The sequence below is a fragment of the Saccoglossus kowalevskii genome, chromosome 21 (genome assembly GCF_978046115.1).
Source record: "Saccoglossus kowalevskii chromosome 21, keSacKowa6.1, whole genome shotgun sequence".
Taxonomy (NCBI): domain Eukaryota; kingdom Metazoa; phylum Hemichordata; class Enteropneusta; family Harrimaniidae; genus Saccoglossus; species Saccoglossus kowalevskii.
In genome coordinates, this window is record NC_140661.1 from 19,755,916 (window position 1) to 19,775,097 (window position 19,182).

General features: G+C 35.4%; 1 protein-coding gene across 1 annotated transcript; it reads right to left on the reverse strand.

Moving 5' to 3' along the window:
- Positions 1-3,174: 3,174 nt before the first annotated feature.
- Positions 3,175-19,027, reverse strand: LOC100373165 (UDP-N-acetylglucosamine transferase subunit ALG13-like). The gene is made up of 4 exons (XM_002734287.4): positions 18,917-19,027; positions 12,270-12,432; positions 5,748-5,886; positions 3,175-4,997 (listed from the first exon to the last, which is right to left on the reverse strand). Exons 1-4 carry the CDS (start codon positions 19,007-19,009, stop codon positions 4,886-4,888), a joined length of 507 nt encoding a protein of 168 aa, XP_002734333.4. The 5' UTR covers positions 19,010-19,027; the 3' UTR covers positions 3,175-4,885.
- Positions 19,028-19,182: the final 155 nt, after the last annotated feature.

Genomic DNA, 19,182 nt, shown 5'->3' on the forward strand with positions numbered 1-19,182 from the left:
TCTATGGTCTAATTGAGGATGAAATGCATTTTCTGCTGGAATGCAACAAATATAATGAGTTGCGTGCCAAACTGTTCAATAAAGCTAAGGATATGATCCCAGCATTTGAAAATAAGTCTGCAGAGAAAAAAATCATGGAATTGTTACAGAATGAAAACATTATTATACCAGTAGTATCAGGGGTAAAATCTCTCTCTCGGGGTTCTCCACACTTGTCAGGGGGGAATCTCGTCTCGTCTCTCTATCTCGTCCCCTTGAGGTACGGGATCGGGAATGTCACTTTAACTTTACAGTCAAATAAGACACATACAACGAAATACGTTTCAGCTCTCGTCTTAGTCGGTCAATCGAGCACTCTATAAGACACGGCGCCCTGGGGAAAAAATCCCCAAGACTCTCGCAAGGCTGACCCAAGACTCGCCCAAGACTGGACTGCCTCAAGGCTCGCCCCTGGACTCTCTCGGACTGCGTCTGTCGTGGAGTATTCGCCAAGACCAACTCAAACTCTCTTTTTTTATTTTCAAAACTCTGACCAATTACAGTGCAGTAAAAAGACTCTAGGGCGTAACCTTCAATCATAAAGCCAATCACACTAAGTACTGAATACGTCATATCTTTTGATTAATCGTTCACTACATTAATAACTACGGATGTCAGAATAGCGACGGTATCTTGTAATTAGTTCCAAATCACTGAGCCAAGTTCCGTCCAAAACTTCAAATAGGCCTACACGATGACAGACATAACACAGCAATTCAGCTAATAATCAGCTAATTAAGTCGGTTAACAGATACGCGAAAACAAATTCATGACAGTAGCACAGTTCATAAGTAAAAGCTTTGAAGTCAGGAAGCAGGGTCTTACTTGACATCTTAATGCCTGCTGTCAATTTTGTAATTTTATATTAGATTGTATTTTAGAGATTTTGTATTATTTAGTAATTTAGTGATTGTATTTTGTACTTTCTGACCATTTTCTTTCCCTCCGGGGATTGTGTAAGAGTCAATAAGTAAATAAATAAAAAACTATGGTTTGTCGTCTGTTGTACATTCAAGCAATTTAATATTAGCGCAAACCCAGCCAATCAAAAGAGTACTACTCGGTGGACACTCGGATTTCTTCACTTTTTTTTCAGTAATTGTAAATGTGGTATAAATTTATAAATTTTAAAACACAAACTTTAATAGACCTGTTCAACAAACCTGAGAAGTTACACAAACTCGTTTTAACCTATATGTTTCTAGTGTTTTATTCTACAATTTCGATGAACACATTTTCAATACTATAAGTAATAGATTTATTTACTAAACAATCACGTGACTAACTGAGGGTTGCGCCTGATAAACTTTTGCGGGGGGGGGGTCCCTCACCATTTCTCGCACCGAAGGCGCGACCTTACTAGGGGGACCGGGCATGGTCCCGGAACAATTTTGAAATCTAGACCCTCTGAAACGATATTTCCTGAATTTGAGGGGCAAATTTTGCTGACACAAAAGGCTTCAGCTTGATTTGGGGGAGGGGCGACGCTACCCCCGAATTATTTTCGAGAGGGCGCTCGCCCCGGTGCCGCCGCCACTGTCTTTAGCCTGCATCTCTAACAAGAGATTCAGTAAGCCAACATATTTCACTATTAGGACATCCATTGATTATGATTATAACTATAAATATCATAGTACTGATTGTACCTCATTCATGAATACTTGAACATTAGTGAAGATTACTTTGAAAACCTAGTTATATTTAAGGGCAAAGAAGAAAACGCAGAAGTCTTTTGTGAATCATCATCTGAATTGCGCGGTTTCGCCAACTTGAATCTCTTGTGAACTTTGGCTGGCGTAGATGTCTGTGAATAAACTCTCATCAAATCAATGTAACCATGGAGGTATATCTCATTCTATGTATACCTCCATGGTGTCACATGAATAAACTACGCTATGTTACCCGCCTGCCAGCCAGTAGTCTGGATATGAATAGTCTTACCTCCATAATTCTGTTCACCGGGCTTTGTGAAGGTTCTTGACATTTTTTTTGACAAATATTTCTGTATATGTGAACGTATACGACTCAAACACTGGTAAGAATAACATAGCAAAATAATGCTTTTGATGAATTCATGAATCTTTTACATAATTAGTTGGGCATACCAACAAAAGACATCGCACATGTTTTACTGGGAGCTGGAAATCGAGATGTGACAATGGCTGTTTATGAATCAGAACAGTATTGATTTGGGGATTTTTTCTTCTTAAAAACACAGGATGCAAAGTTAGCCAAATAATGCAAGTTGAATCTGAATATGAGCAGCAAACTAGAATGGATTTGTGTTCATAGGTGTGAGCGATCATTCTCACGAAACAGAATTTTCTATCTTCATCTGACTTTGTGCGAACACTATTTTAGAAATAAACGCAACTTTATTTTCAGAAACCAAATACAGCCTTGGGAGGATTAATACCCCAGACAATTCGTCCGAGTGTTTGAGCGATATCATCAAGATGAATGGTCTCAGAATTATTGAAATCATGATGGCTGATAAACCACGGTTCTAGTAACCGTGGATAAACTAACTACAAGTACATGTACTGTCAGCAGACATGCAGGCACACGCCCTCTAGTGGTGAAGTTGACGCCCAAATGCAAAAGAATATACAAGCCTAATTTGGGTGTAATCATGGGTTATGACCAATTATCTTTTCATAATTAAAAATTTATCACGGCTTAACCCTTTGAACGCCAAAGTAAAAATTTGTCACCAATCACAAATATTAAACCATATTAAAATTTTAAAACCCTTTCCGAACACATTTATTCAACAAGCAAACAGTTGAATTAGCTCCACTGGAGTAGCGTTCCTGTCAACAAACTTGATTATGTTGTATTCGATTATAACAAAGCTAAAAATAGAATGGCATTTGGTGTTGCACATATATTTATTTATGTGCCAGAGATGGATAAACTGTTCTAGTAATACTCCCGGTAGTATATTTTCAGCAAATATTAGCAAATTTTGTTTTCCTTGTCTTAGAATTATTTTAGCGGTTCTTTTTGTTTTGTTTTTTCCATCTGTTCATATTCATCATTAGCTATCTGTTTCATTTATGAATAAAGAAAGATAATACAAATTTTTTCTGAAGTATGTGATACCAAATGCAGAATCTTAATACAACACATGCATATCATTCATAATAATATATTTATTTACATTTATATATTTATATTTGCACATAACAACAAATACGGTAATACAATTCATTACCCATTATGTGTGCAACAAAGAGGCACGCTATGATGGGTACATGTATCAAGATACTCAATAGTGTTACTACAAGTTAGCATATGAGGAAGAAGTTTTACAGTAATTAACCATATAGTTTTTGTTAAAATCAGTGGCCTTCAAGCCTCAACTGAATACCAACGTTGATAGTGTGGTTGAGGGTCTAGAATCAGTTTCTGCCATAGGCCATTTTATATCCCAATCCATGAATTATGCATTTTTTCAAATACGCTATATTACTCGGTACTCATAGTTTTGTGTTCCACATATGTTTTTTATATAAGCAGAATTTGTGGTTAACACAATTCCTGCTCAAGACATATGTAAGCCGTCCATTTTTTTTTTTACATTGCAAATGTCTCTATAGAATTTATACTCTGTCAATTTTGTTTAAAATAAATTGAATGCAGAAAAAAAATGATATAGAAATCTTGAAAAAAATTGCATTGTAATTTATAAAATTGTTTGAATGTATTATAAATAAATAGGTAATTTTTTGTTCAACTGCGAGATCTTGCACATTGCGTGAAAGGCATTGACCGAACGTTTGCCGCAAAAATCGAACGATTTTATCTTGAACTTGAAAAGCTCCATGTAGAAAGGCTGATCTTACAGAAGTGTGTTGAGATATCCATACTTCATCAAAATAAAACAACATCAAATGTGTACAGCACATTATTAAGCGTGGAAATATCCCCCAAATACTTTTGCGTTTGTCGAATTACACACAATGTTTGACACCACTACGAGTCTATGACCTTTGTTTGTCTTGTTTTTGTGTCCGATTTCACGCATAATGAGGGCTCTTGCAGTGAACTAAAATTGTCTATTTAGGTAGCAACAGGGGAATAACAAGTTGAAAATTTATATGTGATTCAGATATTCACTAAAAGTAACTTGCTGACGAGCAATCTTCTAAGTTCTATGTGCGCGTCAATCTAACCAATTGCATCACAGAGAAAAGTGGACGCATAGAAATGTTTGATTACATCCACAGAAATTAGTGGAATTGTGTTCGAAATTTTGTGTAAATGAACAATGTGTTTCACACATTTGTATCCCTTGTATGGGACCCATGACGATGCAACTGGAAAATACATTAATTTTTGTTATAGTGCTATAGTAATGACCGATGTAAATGTTAGAAATTCAGTTTCTAGACTTTAAAATCAATTTTTGATTTCACTATAGAAGGACAATATATGTAAGTAAATTATCAAAATCACATACTTTATCATACTTTATAGATTTAGATACTTTGTGTTCAACACATTGTATACTGACATTGGTACTGTAGAATACTTTATTTTCGCTTGGAATTTATTTTTGCTATTTTTGCTGAAGGGATGATTCCATGAAAATAAAATCCAGCGAATATACTTTTTTTCCTATATTTCACATTCAACTCATCAAAAATCAGTGAAAATAAATTCAATACAAAACATCTAAAATGCTTTTTCATCGAAAATTAATTCCTGCGGAAATAAAGTATTTCACAGTAAGTCTGTGGAGGCTTACAGCTGGCAATGTGTTAATAGCATTAATTTATTTAATTAAGTTATTAATTTAACTTTTTAACCATCAAGACCCTGTTTCCCTGAGTTTTCTTAATCATGACAATCCAAAGAACTGATCCACATAGGCAGCAAACTTCTCGGGCTGTCCAGGAGGGAATGGCTTCAGTTTGGAGACATCAAGATCTTGTAATGTCTTCAATAACTCACTGTGAAGAAGAAAAAGTCATTATGTTTGGGATTTGACATAATGTTACTTACTTGTAACAAATACGACCATGGTATGTCTGACTTTTCATATTGTTTTGGCATGCTTTTGTTTTTTAATTACCAGTAGCCCATCTAAAAAAAATTGTGACATGTCCTCGGAAAGTTACCTCACATGTTGAAAATTTCAAATCCGAAGAAAATATGAGAACTGCCCGTCCCCTATGTTTTTGTGATAACAATACCCTAAACCATTAAAGGGTGAGCAGAGGTCTGGCTTTTGTCACTCCGTACATCCGTTTGTGCTGCGAAATGCCCAAAATACCGGGGGGGGGGGGTATCTGGTATAAAACGAGCTGTGAAGTAGACGACAAACGTTCTCTTTGGCTGGTTCTCGTCTCAAGTGTCATGGCGTACCAAGCCACAAGGGGCAGGTAACTAGTAACGGTTCCTGCATTCTGATTGGTCAGCGAAACGTTCTCTTTGCCTGGTATCATTTTGCCTCTAGGGGGCCGCTGGGTGATGACGCCACTAATGAACATGACGTCTCAGTCATATCACTTTTGTATACACATACCTATTCTAATTCTGGTTTCCACAAACATTGAATAGCCGCGAAATATATTCAAATATATGTAGTTTTTAAGTATCTTTAATTACCGGGTATATGCACGCAATCTGTCTAAGGACTCCAATGAAATCTCCACTGTGACAATTTCATTTATAAAAATTTATGATATTGTTCCACTAACCTAGGAGTGCAATAGAGTAGATGTCCCTCTGTGTAGAGTTTATATGCAAGTTCTATCTGGTGGTTACCCATTAAATGTTCATTGATTACCACCACCAGTGGTTTCTTAGCACCAAGACTTTCTAATACACTACCGGCACCTGAGGGAGAGGAAATATTATTGGATGAATACCATGTAAGTTAATTACTCCCAATGTCTATGAGATTAACATTTTCACCACCAGTTACCTCTTTTTATGACAAAATAGTTCTGTTTATAGTCTGCACATTCATTAAGAAGATTGGGACAAAAATAGCCAAATTTTTTGAGTAAAAACTGAAAATTGATTCAAATTGTGTCATTTCCAAAAATATTGAAAAATACAAGAAAAAAATTCTAAAAAATTGTGTGGCGAGAAAGTCTGGTTGTTAAAAGGTTAAGACAACAGTGGTATAATTTAATAACATTATTTAGCAATTAACAATTTTGATGGCTTGAAATAGGTGATTTTCCGTACAATTGCGAGATCTCGCGAGATGCATGAAAGACGCGCGTCGAACGTCTGCTGTAAAAATAGAACGATTTGAGTTTCAACTCGAATTTCTTTATTTCGTAGCTCACATCGACCGGCCAATCTTCGACAGAGGAATATTGCTTCCGAATACTCTCACTTAATCGAAATTGCCTATCATCAAATATGGACAGCATATTATTAAGCATGGAAATGTCCCCCAAAATACTTTTGCGTTTGTCGAATCCCACGCGATGTTTGACGCCACTACGACGCTATGACCTTTGTTTGTCCTGTTTTTACGTTCGATTTCACGCATAACACGTGATTCTCGCAGTGAACGGAAAATGGTCTATTCATATGCCTGTCCATATTTTATCAATTGCACACATGTGTACAAACAAGGAACTGTGAAAAAGGGTGTGATTTTCGATTAAGATCTAAATATGAAGTCATACAATTTGCGAAATGATTGCAGGACAAAAACATGTATCTATTAATACTAATAAATAAGTCTGTGAATGAAATTGTGGTCGTCTTGACCTACTTTTCCCCTGCTGACAAAGATTTTGATATTACCGTGGCGGCTTTCATCAAGCGATGTGATGAATTGTTCAAATCAAAGCATGTATTATGTGAGTTTTGAGTTTTTGAATACATGGATAATTGGTTCGACTGATATTCACACAGAACAGGATCTTTTTCACATATCATCGCACATCACCACACATATAGATACCTTAGTTGCTTACCCTTGTAACTCCTTTGTTCAGGTATGTAAATATTTATAGTGGTTACCACAAATATGTGCATTTGATAAGTTTCCAATACAAAACATAGCAATGTGCATGCATGTGTATGAAGCGTGTGGTTGAGATAAACACATTTAAATGGATGCAGCCAAGGTGGGGAATGTCACACATGTCAAACAAAACCCCTACAGTAAACTGGACAGTTGATCACATGACTAAAAATTACAAATAGTTTATCTTGACGTATCGCTATCAAACAAAAATCAAAGAAAGCTTAGAAAGAACTCCCATGTGCTGAGAGTATTGGAGACACATTAAATATAATTCGAAATTACTTAGCTGAAAACTAATTATGCAAATCAGAAAATTAATATGACCAGATTTGAGTGTAAAACTAATGAGGTCTGCGCAATGTAACAGAAAATCTATGTCTCCAAGTTTAATTGAAATGTGATTAGAACCAAAAAATTATGAATTATTATGCTTATTAGGGAATTAATATGAACAGATTTTTACCCCAAACTAATTAGGTTTGTACATTGTCCTAGAGCATCTTTGTACTAAGTTTCATTGAAATGGAATAATTAGCACCGTGAAAACTCCAAAATTTCGACCCCTCTAAAAATTTGACCGCCTATTTATTTGCCGGGTTTCGGTGTTTTATTTACCTCCAAATTTTCGACTCCACTAAAAATTGCCGACTCATTCTTATTCGAAAATTGCGACCAGTTTTAGTTTTCCCCCAAACGAAAAAAAAAACCGATGTGAGCGTTCAAACGGGACCTTTCTCAAAGGCATGAATCCGGGTTTCTGATTGACTGAGAGATTTTTATTTTATTGGTAACGAAAATATATTCTAAATAAACGAAGTTTCAAATAAAAACGAACACAAAAATCTCGGCATGCTGCGTTTCTGAATTGTTGATTATTACTGTACTCAGTAGTGATTATAATAATGTACACAAAATAAATTTGTTGAATGGTTATGAAATACAAATAAAAGTCAACTTAGTTTCATCGTAAGTGAATGATTCCGGTCTCGTATAAACGTTTGATGCTGTAGGATATCCGCCATGTTCTCTTAGGTCAAATAGGTCAAATCGCTAATTAACCAATCAAAAAGCTGGATGTTGCGAAAACGGCATGATTTTTTTTAAATAAAAAAATTAGTTGTTTTTAAAAAATAAACTGGTCATCTGAAGAATAATTTAACATTGTTCACAGTGATAACAGCTCATTCTCGAAAGGAAGCTTACCCGCTCACGCTAGTCACGATAAAAATCATACTCGTGTACTCTTGAATAGACAGACGTCAATGACTACGGTAAAACTTAGACTCTATTTTAGCCGGCAGGATTGATTGAAATGTCCGAAAAATGACGCCAAAATACACCTTAAAAGTCCCATTTTATTTTCTTAAATCCCATTATATTTTTTAATCCAAGGGCGAATTTACGGCAGAATTTGGTCCCTCAAATCACCGGTACGGTGCTCAAATAAGGGACACGTGAGCTTTGATTCTAACCGGATACATTGCACTGGGTCGGGGAGATCGTTTGCTAAACTTCCATGTATCTTTTGTCCAATGGGTACCTGTACTTCGAACATTCGCAAGTTTTCCTAGGTAGTGCGAGACAGCTTTGTCTTTTGACCTATTAGTTTTGTGCTGACCTCTTCTCCGCGTCTTGATGTTTTGTTTTGCTTGTCATAATACTCACTGATTGATGACTTTGTTTAGATTTTGAGTTACAACTTGGCCACGACCTTTGCTTTTACCGTGAAACATGAGGAAGTTTACGTCAATTGACGGACATTGCATTTTTTAAAAACTAATGAAGCACACTGTCTATCATCCCCATTTTTTTTTGCTGATTTCTATTCTGAAAAATTCGACTGTCCGAAAATGCACCTTAATTTTGACTCTAAAAACACGTCACATTTCTAACACAAATTATTTAAAACCAGTCGAAATTTTGGAGTTTTTACGGTACTTTAGATATCAGTGTGAAAGATTAAAATTGGTTAATTATGCAAATTAGGTAATTAATATGTACAGATTTTAACCCACAATTATTCAGGTCTGTCTATTGTCCTACAGCATCCATGTACATTCATTGATATGTGATGTATAGTACCTGAGATATCAGTGTGAAAGTTGGTTAATTATGCAAATTAGGTGATTAATATGCACAAATATTTACCGGAAACTAATTGGGTCTGCATAATTCTAGATTCATTGAAATATGATGATTAGTACTTTAGATATCAGTAGAAAAGCTGAAAATTAATTATGCAAATTAGGTAATTAATATGCACAATTATTTACCCTAAAACTAATCAGGTCTCTGCATAGTCCTAAAGGATCTATGTACCAAGTTTCATTGAAATGCGATGATTAGTACTTGAGATACCCGTGGAAAAGCTGAAAATTAACTAATTATGCAAATTAGGTGATTAATATGCACAAATATTTATCGAAAACAATCAATCTCTGCATAGTCCTTGAGTATGTAAGTACCAAGTTTCATTGAAATGTAATGCTAACTACTTATATCAAATGCTGAAAATTAATTAATTATGCAAATTAGGTAATTAATACGTACTGATATTACCATAAAAACTATCAGGTCTGTGCAGTGTCGTATGACATCTATGTACCAAGTTTCATTGAAATGTGATGATTAGTACTTGAGATATCAGTGGAAAAACCGAAAATTGACTAATCATTATGCAAATTAGGTAATTAGTATCCACGGATTATTACCAAAAACTAATCAAAACCTAGCATTAGTTCAGAGCATCTATGTACAAAGTTTCATCAAAATCCAATGAGTGGTTGTTTAGATATCAGTGGAACAGTCATGGAACCACTAAAAAATAGCTAATTATCATGCAAATTAGGTAATTAATATGCACGGATTTTTACCAAAAATTAATCAAATCTGCGCATATGTTCAGAGCATCTATGTACCAAGTTTCATCAAAATCCAATGAGTGGTTCTTTAGATATCAGTGGAACAGTCATAGAACAGCTAAAAATTAGCTAATTATCATGCAAATTAGGTAATTAACGAGCATGGATTTTTACCAAAACCTAATCAAATCTGCGCATTGGCCCAGAGCATCTATGCACCAAGTTTCATCAAAAACCGATGTATGGTTCTTGAGATAGCAGTGGAACAGTCGGACACACATACACACATACACACACACATACACACATACACACATACACACATACACACATACACACATACACACATACACACATACACACATACACACATACAGACACACTAACTGCAAAGACTCCCATTTTGTGCTTCGCACATGGGAGTCAAAAATCAAATTAATCAAATTTTAAAAACTTCCCTTGAAAATAAATACTGGTATACCAGTTTCTGGAAAGAAATAATTTAGAAAATAGCAAACTGAGAACATATGCTAAATTTAAAACAGAATACATCTTTGAGCCATATTTGAATGAACTTGACATTCATCAGAGGAAAATGTTGACAAAATTTAGAATTAGCCATAACTTGTCAATAGAGGAAGACAGATATTCATTTCCTAAGAAATCTATAAATAAAAGAATATGCAATAACTGTGACATAAATTGAATTGAAGATGAAGAACATTTTCTATTGAATTGCTCAAAATATAACACACACAGGGAAAATTTCATCCAAAAAATTATTACACTACTTTCATCCAATAATAAAAAATATACAGTTCACATATATACCCTCAAGCAAAGATCCTGGCATAATTATAGAACTTGCCAATTATATTTACACAACAAAAAGATTGATTTAACATTTAAATACTATCGTAGTTAAGTTCTTCTGTTTTGTTTTTTGTACAATTCTTACATATATCTTGTTATTATTTTAAAACTCTTTTTTGCAGTATGTAAATGTATGTAAATCCTATGTAAATCTTTTTACACGGAGGCAATAAAGTTATTTTTATTATTATTATCATCAGGGGTTTCATTAACAGCTGGCCTACACCCGTCTCGCTGAAGCGCTTCACACTGCCGAGAGCCTTTTTTTTTTTGGCCTGTTGTTACAGAATGATGGCCGGCTATTAAATGCATTTGTGAAACCCCTCCATATATTCACTTCTTCACATCACTGTATGTAGCTCAGCACATGGAAGTCTACTCGTAAAAATGGCAATACTTAACAATATCAGGGACCTTTTTTTTGTGTGAACCCATCTTTTTATATCTGGCACAACTAGAATATGCAATTTTAAATAAGACTAAGTAGGAATCGTTTTTCTTGATGAAGACGGCCACATGGTAAATGACATAGGAGTCATAGATGAGCTTCATCAAAATAATCCATGACGCAAAACAACTGACAAAGTAAATTAAAGAACTGAAATGAAAATCCTTTGTTACTGTGAATGTGTGCATTTGTTTTTTGAATAAGAACAAACGGGAACTGTCTTTAGGCAGGCTCTTTAATGCAAGTTGCAAAACCTTCTGAAAGTAAAACTGTCTGTAAATGTGTATTTTATGTTAGGATCATTCTCAATCAAACCAATGAAAAGGCATCATTAAGACTTACATGAACATACACATTTCAGAAAATCTATTACAAGAGTCTACCTCCAAATAAAGGAGCAATCGTGTGTATCACAAAATTATTAAAATGCACCCCAAATATAAAGAAGCTTAGTAAAGTGAAATACTTTATTTTAGCTGGAATTAATTTTCGCTGAAAAGACTTTTTGGGTGTTTTGTATGGAATTTATTTTCACTGATTTTTGACTGAGTTGAATGTAAAATATAGGAAACAAGCTGCCAGTCGGCTGAGATAGCTCCACTGTTAGCAATGCACATTTCAATTAAAGAACAGAAGATATCATTAGAAAATGAACAATATGTATAGTATCAAAGCAATGGGACTTGCTGTTTTCAACAAGAATTCAAAAATATCACTTTTTACCAAAAATGACAAAAATATTCACCAAAATTAGAGAATTGAAGATATCATCATGAAATGAGCAAACCTAAGAGAGGTCCACCCAAGGTACGGTACATATACACCAAGTATCAAAGCATTCAGGCTTGTAGTTTTCAAGAAGAAGTTGAAAAAGTAAAACATTGACACGGACGACGGCGGACAATCACTCATATGATAAGCTCCGCTCGACAAAGTCGACAGCAGAGCTAAAAAGATACATTTGCTGGATTTTATTTTCACTAAATCATTCGTTCAGCGAAAATTAATTCCAAGCAAAAATAAATTATTTTACAGTAGTTTCTACCTGCATGGCTTATAATAAGTGAAGCACCGTTGATGTCATCCGCAATAGAATCCTTAAACCTATAGACATCCATACGAAAATTTGGTTTAATGAACGACTCGGGTTCATACTGGCCATGTCCAATCTGTAGTACCAATCGGGTGAAACCAAGACTTTCTAATTGCTGTAAAACAAAATCAACTCTTTAAAACTAGTTTTGTGGACTTGATTTAAACATACACCCCTTCCCTCACTAAGTTTTAACTAACAGGCTGTGTACCTGACTTTTGTAGAATACAAAAAATTCCCACATTTCAAACATTCGCCAAATAAGAGCTGGTGAGGAATATGATAATGAGAACGTAAAACAAAATGCGGTTGTCAAATTGCCAGAGAGGGCGCACTTGATTAACATTTGCTGAATAGTCCAAAAAGATGCCTTTGAGTTCTGAAGTCAGGATGTCAAAAACTGAAGATGGCCAGAACACTTTATAGCCACCTACAACAGGAAGGCATTTTCTTCTGATTTCTTTTTCACCTTTTCACATGGAAATAACCTTATGGGGTGTCCAAACTGGAATACCTCTCCTGCAGCATGTCCACTCACACGTTTGATGTTCCATCAAAAAAACACAAGTCAAAATCTAACACTGGGAATGAGACTGAGGAAGTGCTTGAGCTTACTTCTTACTTCCAGTGATTAGTTTAGTAATCACAAGAAATCTGGCGTTGAGGAGTCATATGGTAGCATGCAAAAATTAGACTAAAATGAGGACTGCATTAGTTACAGTCGAAGACGCTACCAAGCTTTAATTAGGTATTTTTTGGTGATTGGAATGTATTGAAAGAGTCACCGGCGGTGATTAGTGCATGTCGCGCCCAGTTCAAACCTCATACTTGTGATTTCTATTAGAAGAGCGCATTGGATTGTGGGTAAAATCAATCATTATCAACACAAATGTCGCACATGAGCAGCGCGACGACTATCGCCCTTTAAATTGTGTATTTTAAACTTCGCCACCTTTGGCAATTCCGTACCCCGCCATTTTGTTTTATTTTCATTGCCTTAGGCTATACCGAAACATACTTGATGCATGTTTTAGAATCGCGTTGCAGCAGATCTATGAATTTTGCCGTGGTCAAATACGCTACCGTTCGGTAGAATCACGCACGGGTTTGTATGGAAGTGGAGTATGTTTACATCAAGTTCGTGAAACCTAGCGTTCGGACGATGGTAAAATTCCAGAATGTGAATCTTGACAGAATGTGAATGCAGAAAGACCTCAGGCCCTAAAAGAAGTAGTTATTTCTCCCAATGCGTTCGAAATGTACCAGTCAGAATGGGCACGGGATAAACAATGTCAAAATGTAGATTGGTAATATTCACATATTATACCCAGCCCATGTCGCGCCCAGTTCAAACCTCATACTTGTGATTTTCATTAGGAGAACGCTTTGGATTGTTAGAAAATTAATGTTTATCAATACACATGTCACACATGCGCGGCTCAGCAACTACTGCCCTTTAAAATTGAACGTTCACGGGGTATTTGTTGGGCAGAGAGGGAAGATATGGAGCAGAGTTTTGGTCTACTCATCTGGTTACCAATGATTGTAAGGCCTTTAAAAGTAAAGAGAGAGTTATGTGTGCAAATGGATTCCCATCATAAGCACTAATTGGATTCCCCTACAAGTGGGAACATTGCTACCACGTATCTGGTGATAAGTTTAAAGGCCCAGGTATACTATAAATACGCCCCTAAACAATAGGGATTATTTCCTTGCTTGTCACGCTGTAGTAAACAGCTCCAGCCAAGCTCTGGTAAAAACGCGTTTTCTCAAACTTACAGGTCGATTATGTCGTGCCAAAGTGGATGTATGTGACTATGAATATCACAGCAGTGACTGTGCGTAGTATTTATGACAATAAATAGTGTACGAGCTGAGATTTTGGCGGATAAAAGTAAAAAACATGAACAGGGGAAAGGAACGCGCTACTAATCTTGAATAATTAACTACTGTCAATCAAAGTCACGTGATGTTGGACCGCTGAAACAGGATGCGTCATAGGCTATGCAAGTGATTAACAACACTCATTAGCATAGCCACACCTCCAATTCACACTTGCCTGGGGCAAGTGAATTGAGCCTTTAGGGGCAAGAGTAATGCCATGCCATATGATTTACTATTGATGGACCGAGAGGTGAATTTGTTCAGCAGGAGAGATTGTTTAACTTTCGGGGATAGCATGAAGTTACCGGTATACAAATTGCTAGATTAACAAGTCAAGAAATTAGATGATAGTATCTCTTTGAGGTCGCTGTTCTAAATGCTGTATATGGTGGCACCATTGTGTGGCAACAGCGGTACAAAGCAATAGAGAGGATTGCGGCTTCTATGAGAGCACCTACACATATGAAATATGATGAATTTTTGGTTTTCAATTTTTCAAAAAGAATGGGTGCGACTTCTATTAGGGATGCTGCTTCTAATACAGATTTTACGGTAGTGACATTTCGGTTTCTGACTCAAAGGCTGCTTTTGATAGAACAATACAATAATTTGCTGATCGTTAGGTACCACTTTTATCAGGCCTTCATGTCTACAGGGCCATTATTACTCAGACTGGTGTTGCCCGGTTCCTTATAGAATATGATATGAATATTATAAAAGTTTCCAAATAGCATAGCAATAGATCTAAGCAAAATTGTGGAGAGAAAAATATACAAGCAATGACTTTGGCGAGAAAAAAATAATTTCTTATTTTTGGTGCCAAAAATGATAGACAGTACATAGGGAAAACAAAACATCTGATTACTTAAGTTACTTAAGTTAAGCAACAAATTCTGGAGAGTAGTTATATGGTACTGACATCTGTTATATTATTATGACATACATGTAATTAGCACTTCTATTGTCTTCATTATTGCACTTACATTTATATCTAAATTTTTTTATCTATTTTAGCACAATTTTTACAAAATTACATATTACAAAAAATTACTTGAATTATCCAGTCGAGTGTTAACAACGACAACTGACATTGTAACCACAATACTTTGCCATCTCATTATCATTATTGGCAAGGTAAAACTATGGGCTATGGAGCTGCGGCAATTAAAGTTAAATGTTTCTTTAAAGTCACATTTGTTCACAATTATTCAGAATGGTATTAAGCAGTCCTAGAAAATACAATATAATGTGTCTATAAAGGGTGGTATTCAGTGCTATAATCTGACTTATGATCTATCAGCATATACTGGTAGAGGGCACTATTTGGGGCTGTATACTGTATTTTATTTCTTCATATATTGATAATAGAAATAAGATAACATTGGATATACTTCAGTTTTTTTGGCATTAAAAAAAAATATGAGAGACCATAAGAACACTGATGGGCTAATTGAGACCAATCACCATATAGAGCATGGTAGTTTTGGCCATGGACATTTAAATCAAGAATCTTGCATGGTTGAAGGTCATTTGGTTCAGTTTTCTCTAGCTTAATATACTAGTATTTGAAAATAGTGACAAAACAATCAACAATGTGCAAAAAATATTAGCTATGGTAATGGTTTAGCATACAATAACTAAAAATTTGTTGTTTGTATCGTATGTGCTTTTATTGGAAGATATGTGCTTTCTAATAGAGCAAATATGGTAAACTGTGAATGTGAAGGATTACAAAATGCTTGACAACTATTACAGAAGGAATAGTTTGTAGAGAAACTTTATAACCATGGAATATGTTAAACTTGTCCATTTTGTCGTGCAATTTTAATATTAGACCGTGTATTTAAATTCACCTGGTCAGATTCCCCTTTCACCCATTTTCTACAGGGCTTGGGTGCCATGCAAGTTTGTTTCAAATTGAGGTAAACTTGTTCACTTTTTCTGTAATTCTCTCTGAATTCAATCTTAATTTTGAACCAAACAAACAAAGTGTGACATTGCTTCCAGTTTCTGATTGCAACTTTTGTGCAGAAAAAAGCAGACTAGATATAAATGAAACTACATGTATTTTTTATGGTGCCTTGTGTTGGCACTCAAAGAGAAAAGAAATAAATCTTTTGTTTTTAACCTCTATCACTATTTTGTGTATTGTCTATTGAATCACATCTTGATCACTACTATTGCTTTAGAAATAATTAATTTCAGAGGTATAAATTTAAAATGAATTAAATTTTATTTTTTCTGAATACCTCTGTCTAATATCCATCTAAAATGTTGATAATCTATGATAAATCTTCAGAAACGAGTAAATATACAATATTTCAGCTTCCTTTCTAAAAGGTTTGGGAAATTACTGATAGTAATGTTATTTTTTTTATCTTTGGGCCTTGTTCATATTGAAATTGTCAATATAAAAATACTGTACTAACTTTTAGTGAGGTGATCTGGAAAACCAAACTTGAAGTCAATTTATTTTCTGTTTGAGTAGGATAGTACATGACAAGGGACTGAATTACAGCCAAAACAAAGTCAGCTTGGACGTTCAGTTGTGAGACATGACAAAATAAACGGTGCCAGCGATAGATTTCGAGTATGAAAGAACAAAATAAACGCAATCAAAGGCGCCGACCACGCGCGTTGGAAATAAATAGAATGCGTTGCGACGAGAAATCTCACCTGCATCTTTCACTCGCGCAAATGCACACACACATGCTATTTCCGTATATTGAATACGCTAGCAACGGAAGGGACAAGTTTAAATCATCTTTGTATTAACACAACTTGAAAGCAGCAGTCTGACACTGAATATACGTTTATAAATTATCAAACTAAACATTCAATTGAAGCGGGCTGCGACGGTTAAGACGAAAAGACAAGGCTAACAGTGGCGGGTCCAGCAAAATGTATTGGGGGGTCCAAGCTTCGCTAAAGATATATGGAGTGTAAATCGCAGAGAAGCTATGCGTAATCCAGATGATATGAATCGTCATGCATTTGGGAGGGTGGACATGCCCCCCCCCTCTGGATCCGCCACTGAAGGCTAAGACGAAAAACATGTGACAGTATGATTAAGCTCGTCTACTACACGCCCGGGAACTACACGTTCGAGTATCCAACTTCCTAATACAAAACATGTTTACTATCAGCAATAATTTCTAGTACTGGCTGGATAATTACGTATTATCAGTTGACATCAGACATATAGCTGTACAGGATTTTTTGAACAATGTCTCAAATTTCCGAAAGAATATTCAAATAAGTTGGGATGAATATGAATTGAATCTCCATCTTTTGAAATATCAGCTAAACAGTTCACCACCACGATTATGGTGAATTGGCGAGTTATCAATGAAGACGAGTGGACGTCTCCGGTCATGAGCTGGCTGATTCGAATTTATCCACTTTTACAGTGATGAAAAGTTGAGTTACTAGTAATTACAAGCCTGATTTACATTTTTCTTGTGGTGTTTTTCGTCAATGTATTAAATATAAGTGCATTGGGAAATAGCATAATTATATTGCGTCTGTGAAAGAGGCTGGTGAGACTGTGTCACAACGCGTTCTAGTTATTACCAACGTGCGTGGTCGGTGCCTCTGATTGCGTTTATTTTGTATTTTTATTTTCAAAATGTATCACTGGCTGCGTTTTTTTGTTATGTCTCGCAACTGAATGTCCAAGCTGACTTTGTTTTGGCTGTAGTTTGGAGAAAAATTAACTTTGAAGAATCCAATACTATCATGGGTTTTATCTATAAAAACACAGAAGGGGGTAATGTAAAAAAACATTCATTTAAATTTTAATTATTATTTTTTTATTATAATTATATAATTATTCCACCCAAGAATGAATCATACTTAGAGTGACTCACCCTAGAGGACGAATCACCACCGGAAAAATTCACTCGCAACAGGTGAAAATGTAGCACATTCGGATTTTAAGTTAAGAGTGTTATAAGGGTATGAGTAATATTGTATGGTTCACAGTCACATTCAGACTACCAGAATACGGGTAGCATGGCATTGAATCTCTTCTAACAAGGTTACTGTTAGTTGTTATGAGTTATCAAGGTCAGACTAGAGATTATGGACAAGCAAGCAAGATGATGCGAGGAAAAACTAGTCCAGGTTGAAGGAGTTATTGATGGATTTCATAATTTAATAATTACCTGTAAGTATAAATGTTCAACAGTTGAACTATTAAGTAAATTATTTAGATTTTAATCTCAACAACTTTTATTTATTCAAAAGTGTTTTTGAATCTCAGACCACTACGTTTTGAGGTTGAATAATGTTTAGCTCAATGGAGAGATGAAACACAAAGATCAGCAACATTTCAGTTGAAAGTGGCACTTCTGTTTACTGACGTTGCCATAGAAACGAGTATTATTGGTAAAATTGAACATTTGTCACCCACCAGTTGTGAAAACGTGCCCAACTATCACTGAAATTTATTTTGATTTTGTGGCATTTTTTTCTTGGCGACAACGGACAAGATACACGTAGGACGCGCTCTGGCTTTGTAAATTCGTGTCTGTAACCCAAACTACTAGTATATTACGTAACGGGTCTTCCCGCGGTTTTAGATAATAACGGCTTTTTCTGTCAAGGACGGCCATCAAATACACGCATTCAATAATTTTGTGTTTCTGTCTGTGTTGGTCAATATATATGGTTCTGAATCATGTTAACGGGCGTGATTATACATCATGACTCACTCTACGTATGCTGGGGGATGAAACAGCCTCGACCAGCGCGTCAAACTTTGTTGTTCCCACAGTGACAAATACCATCTTCTCTCTACCAGCCATGTTGCCATTTTAGGTTATGCTCCTCTTTCGCGAAGAAATTTTTAGTAAAGTAGTATTTGATAATATATTTCATTTCATAGTTATCCTAAACTTCAGTTTGTTGAAATTAATATTATTGCGTGGGTAAAATACAAAATAAGAATTTGAAATATGTGAAATAATTTTAACAATCT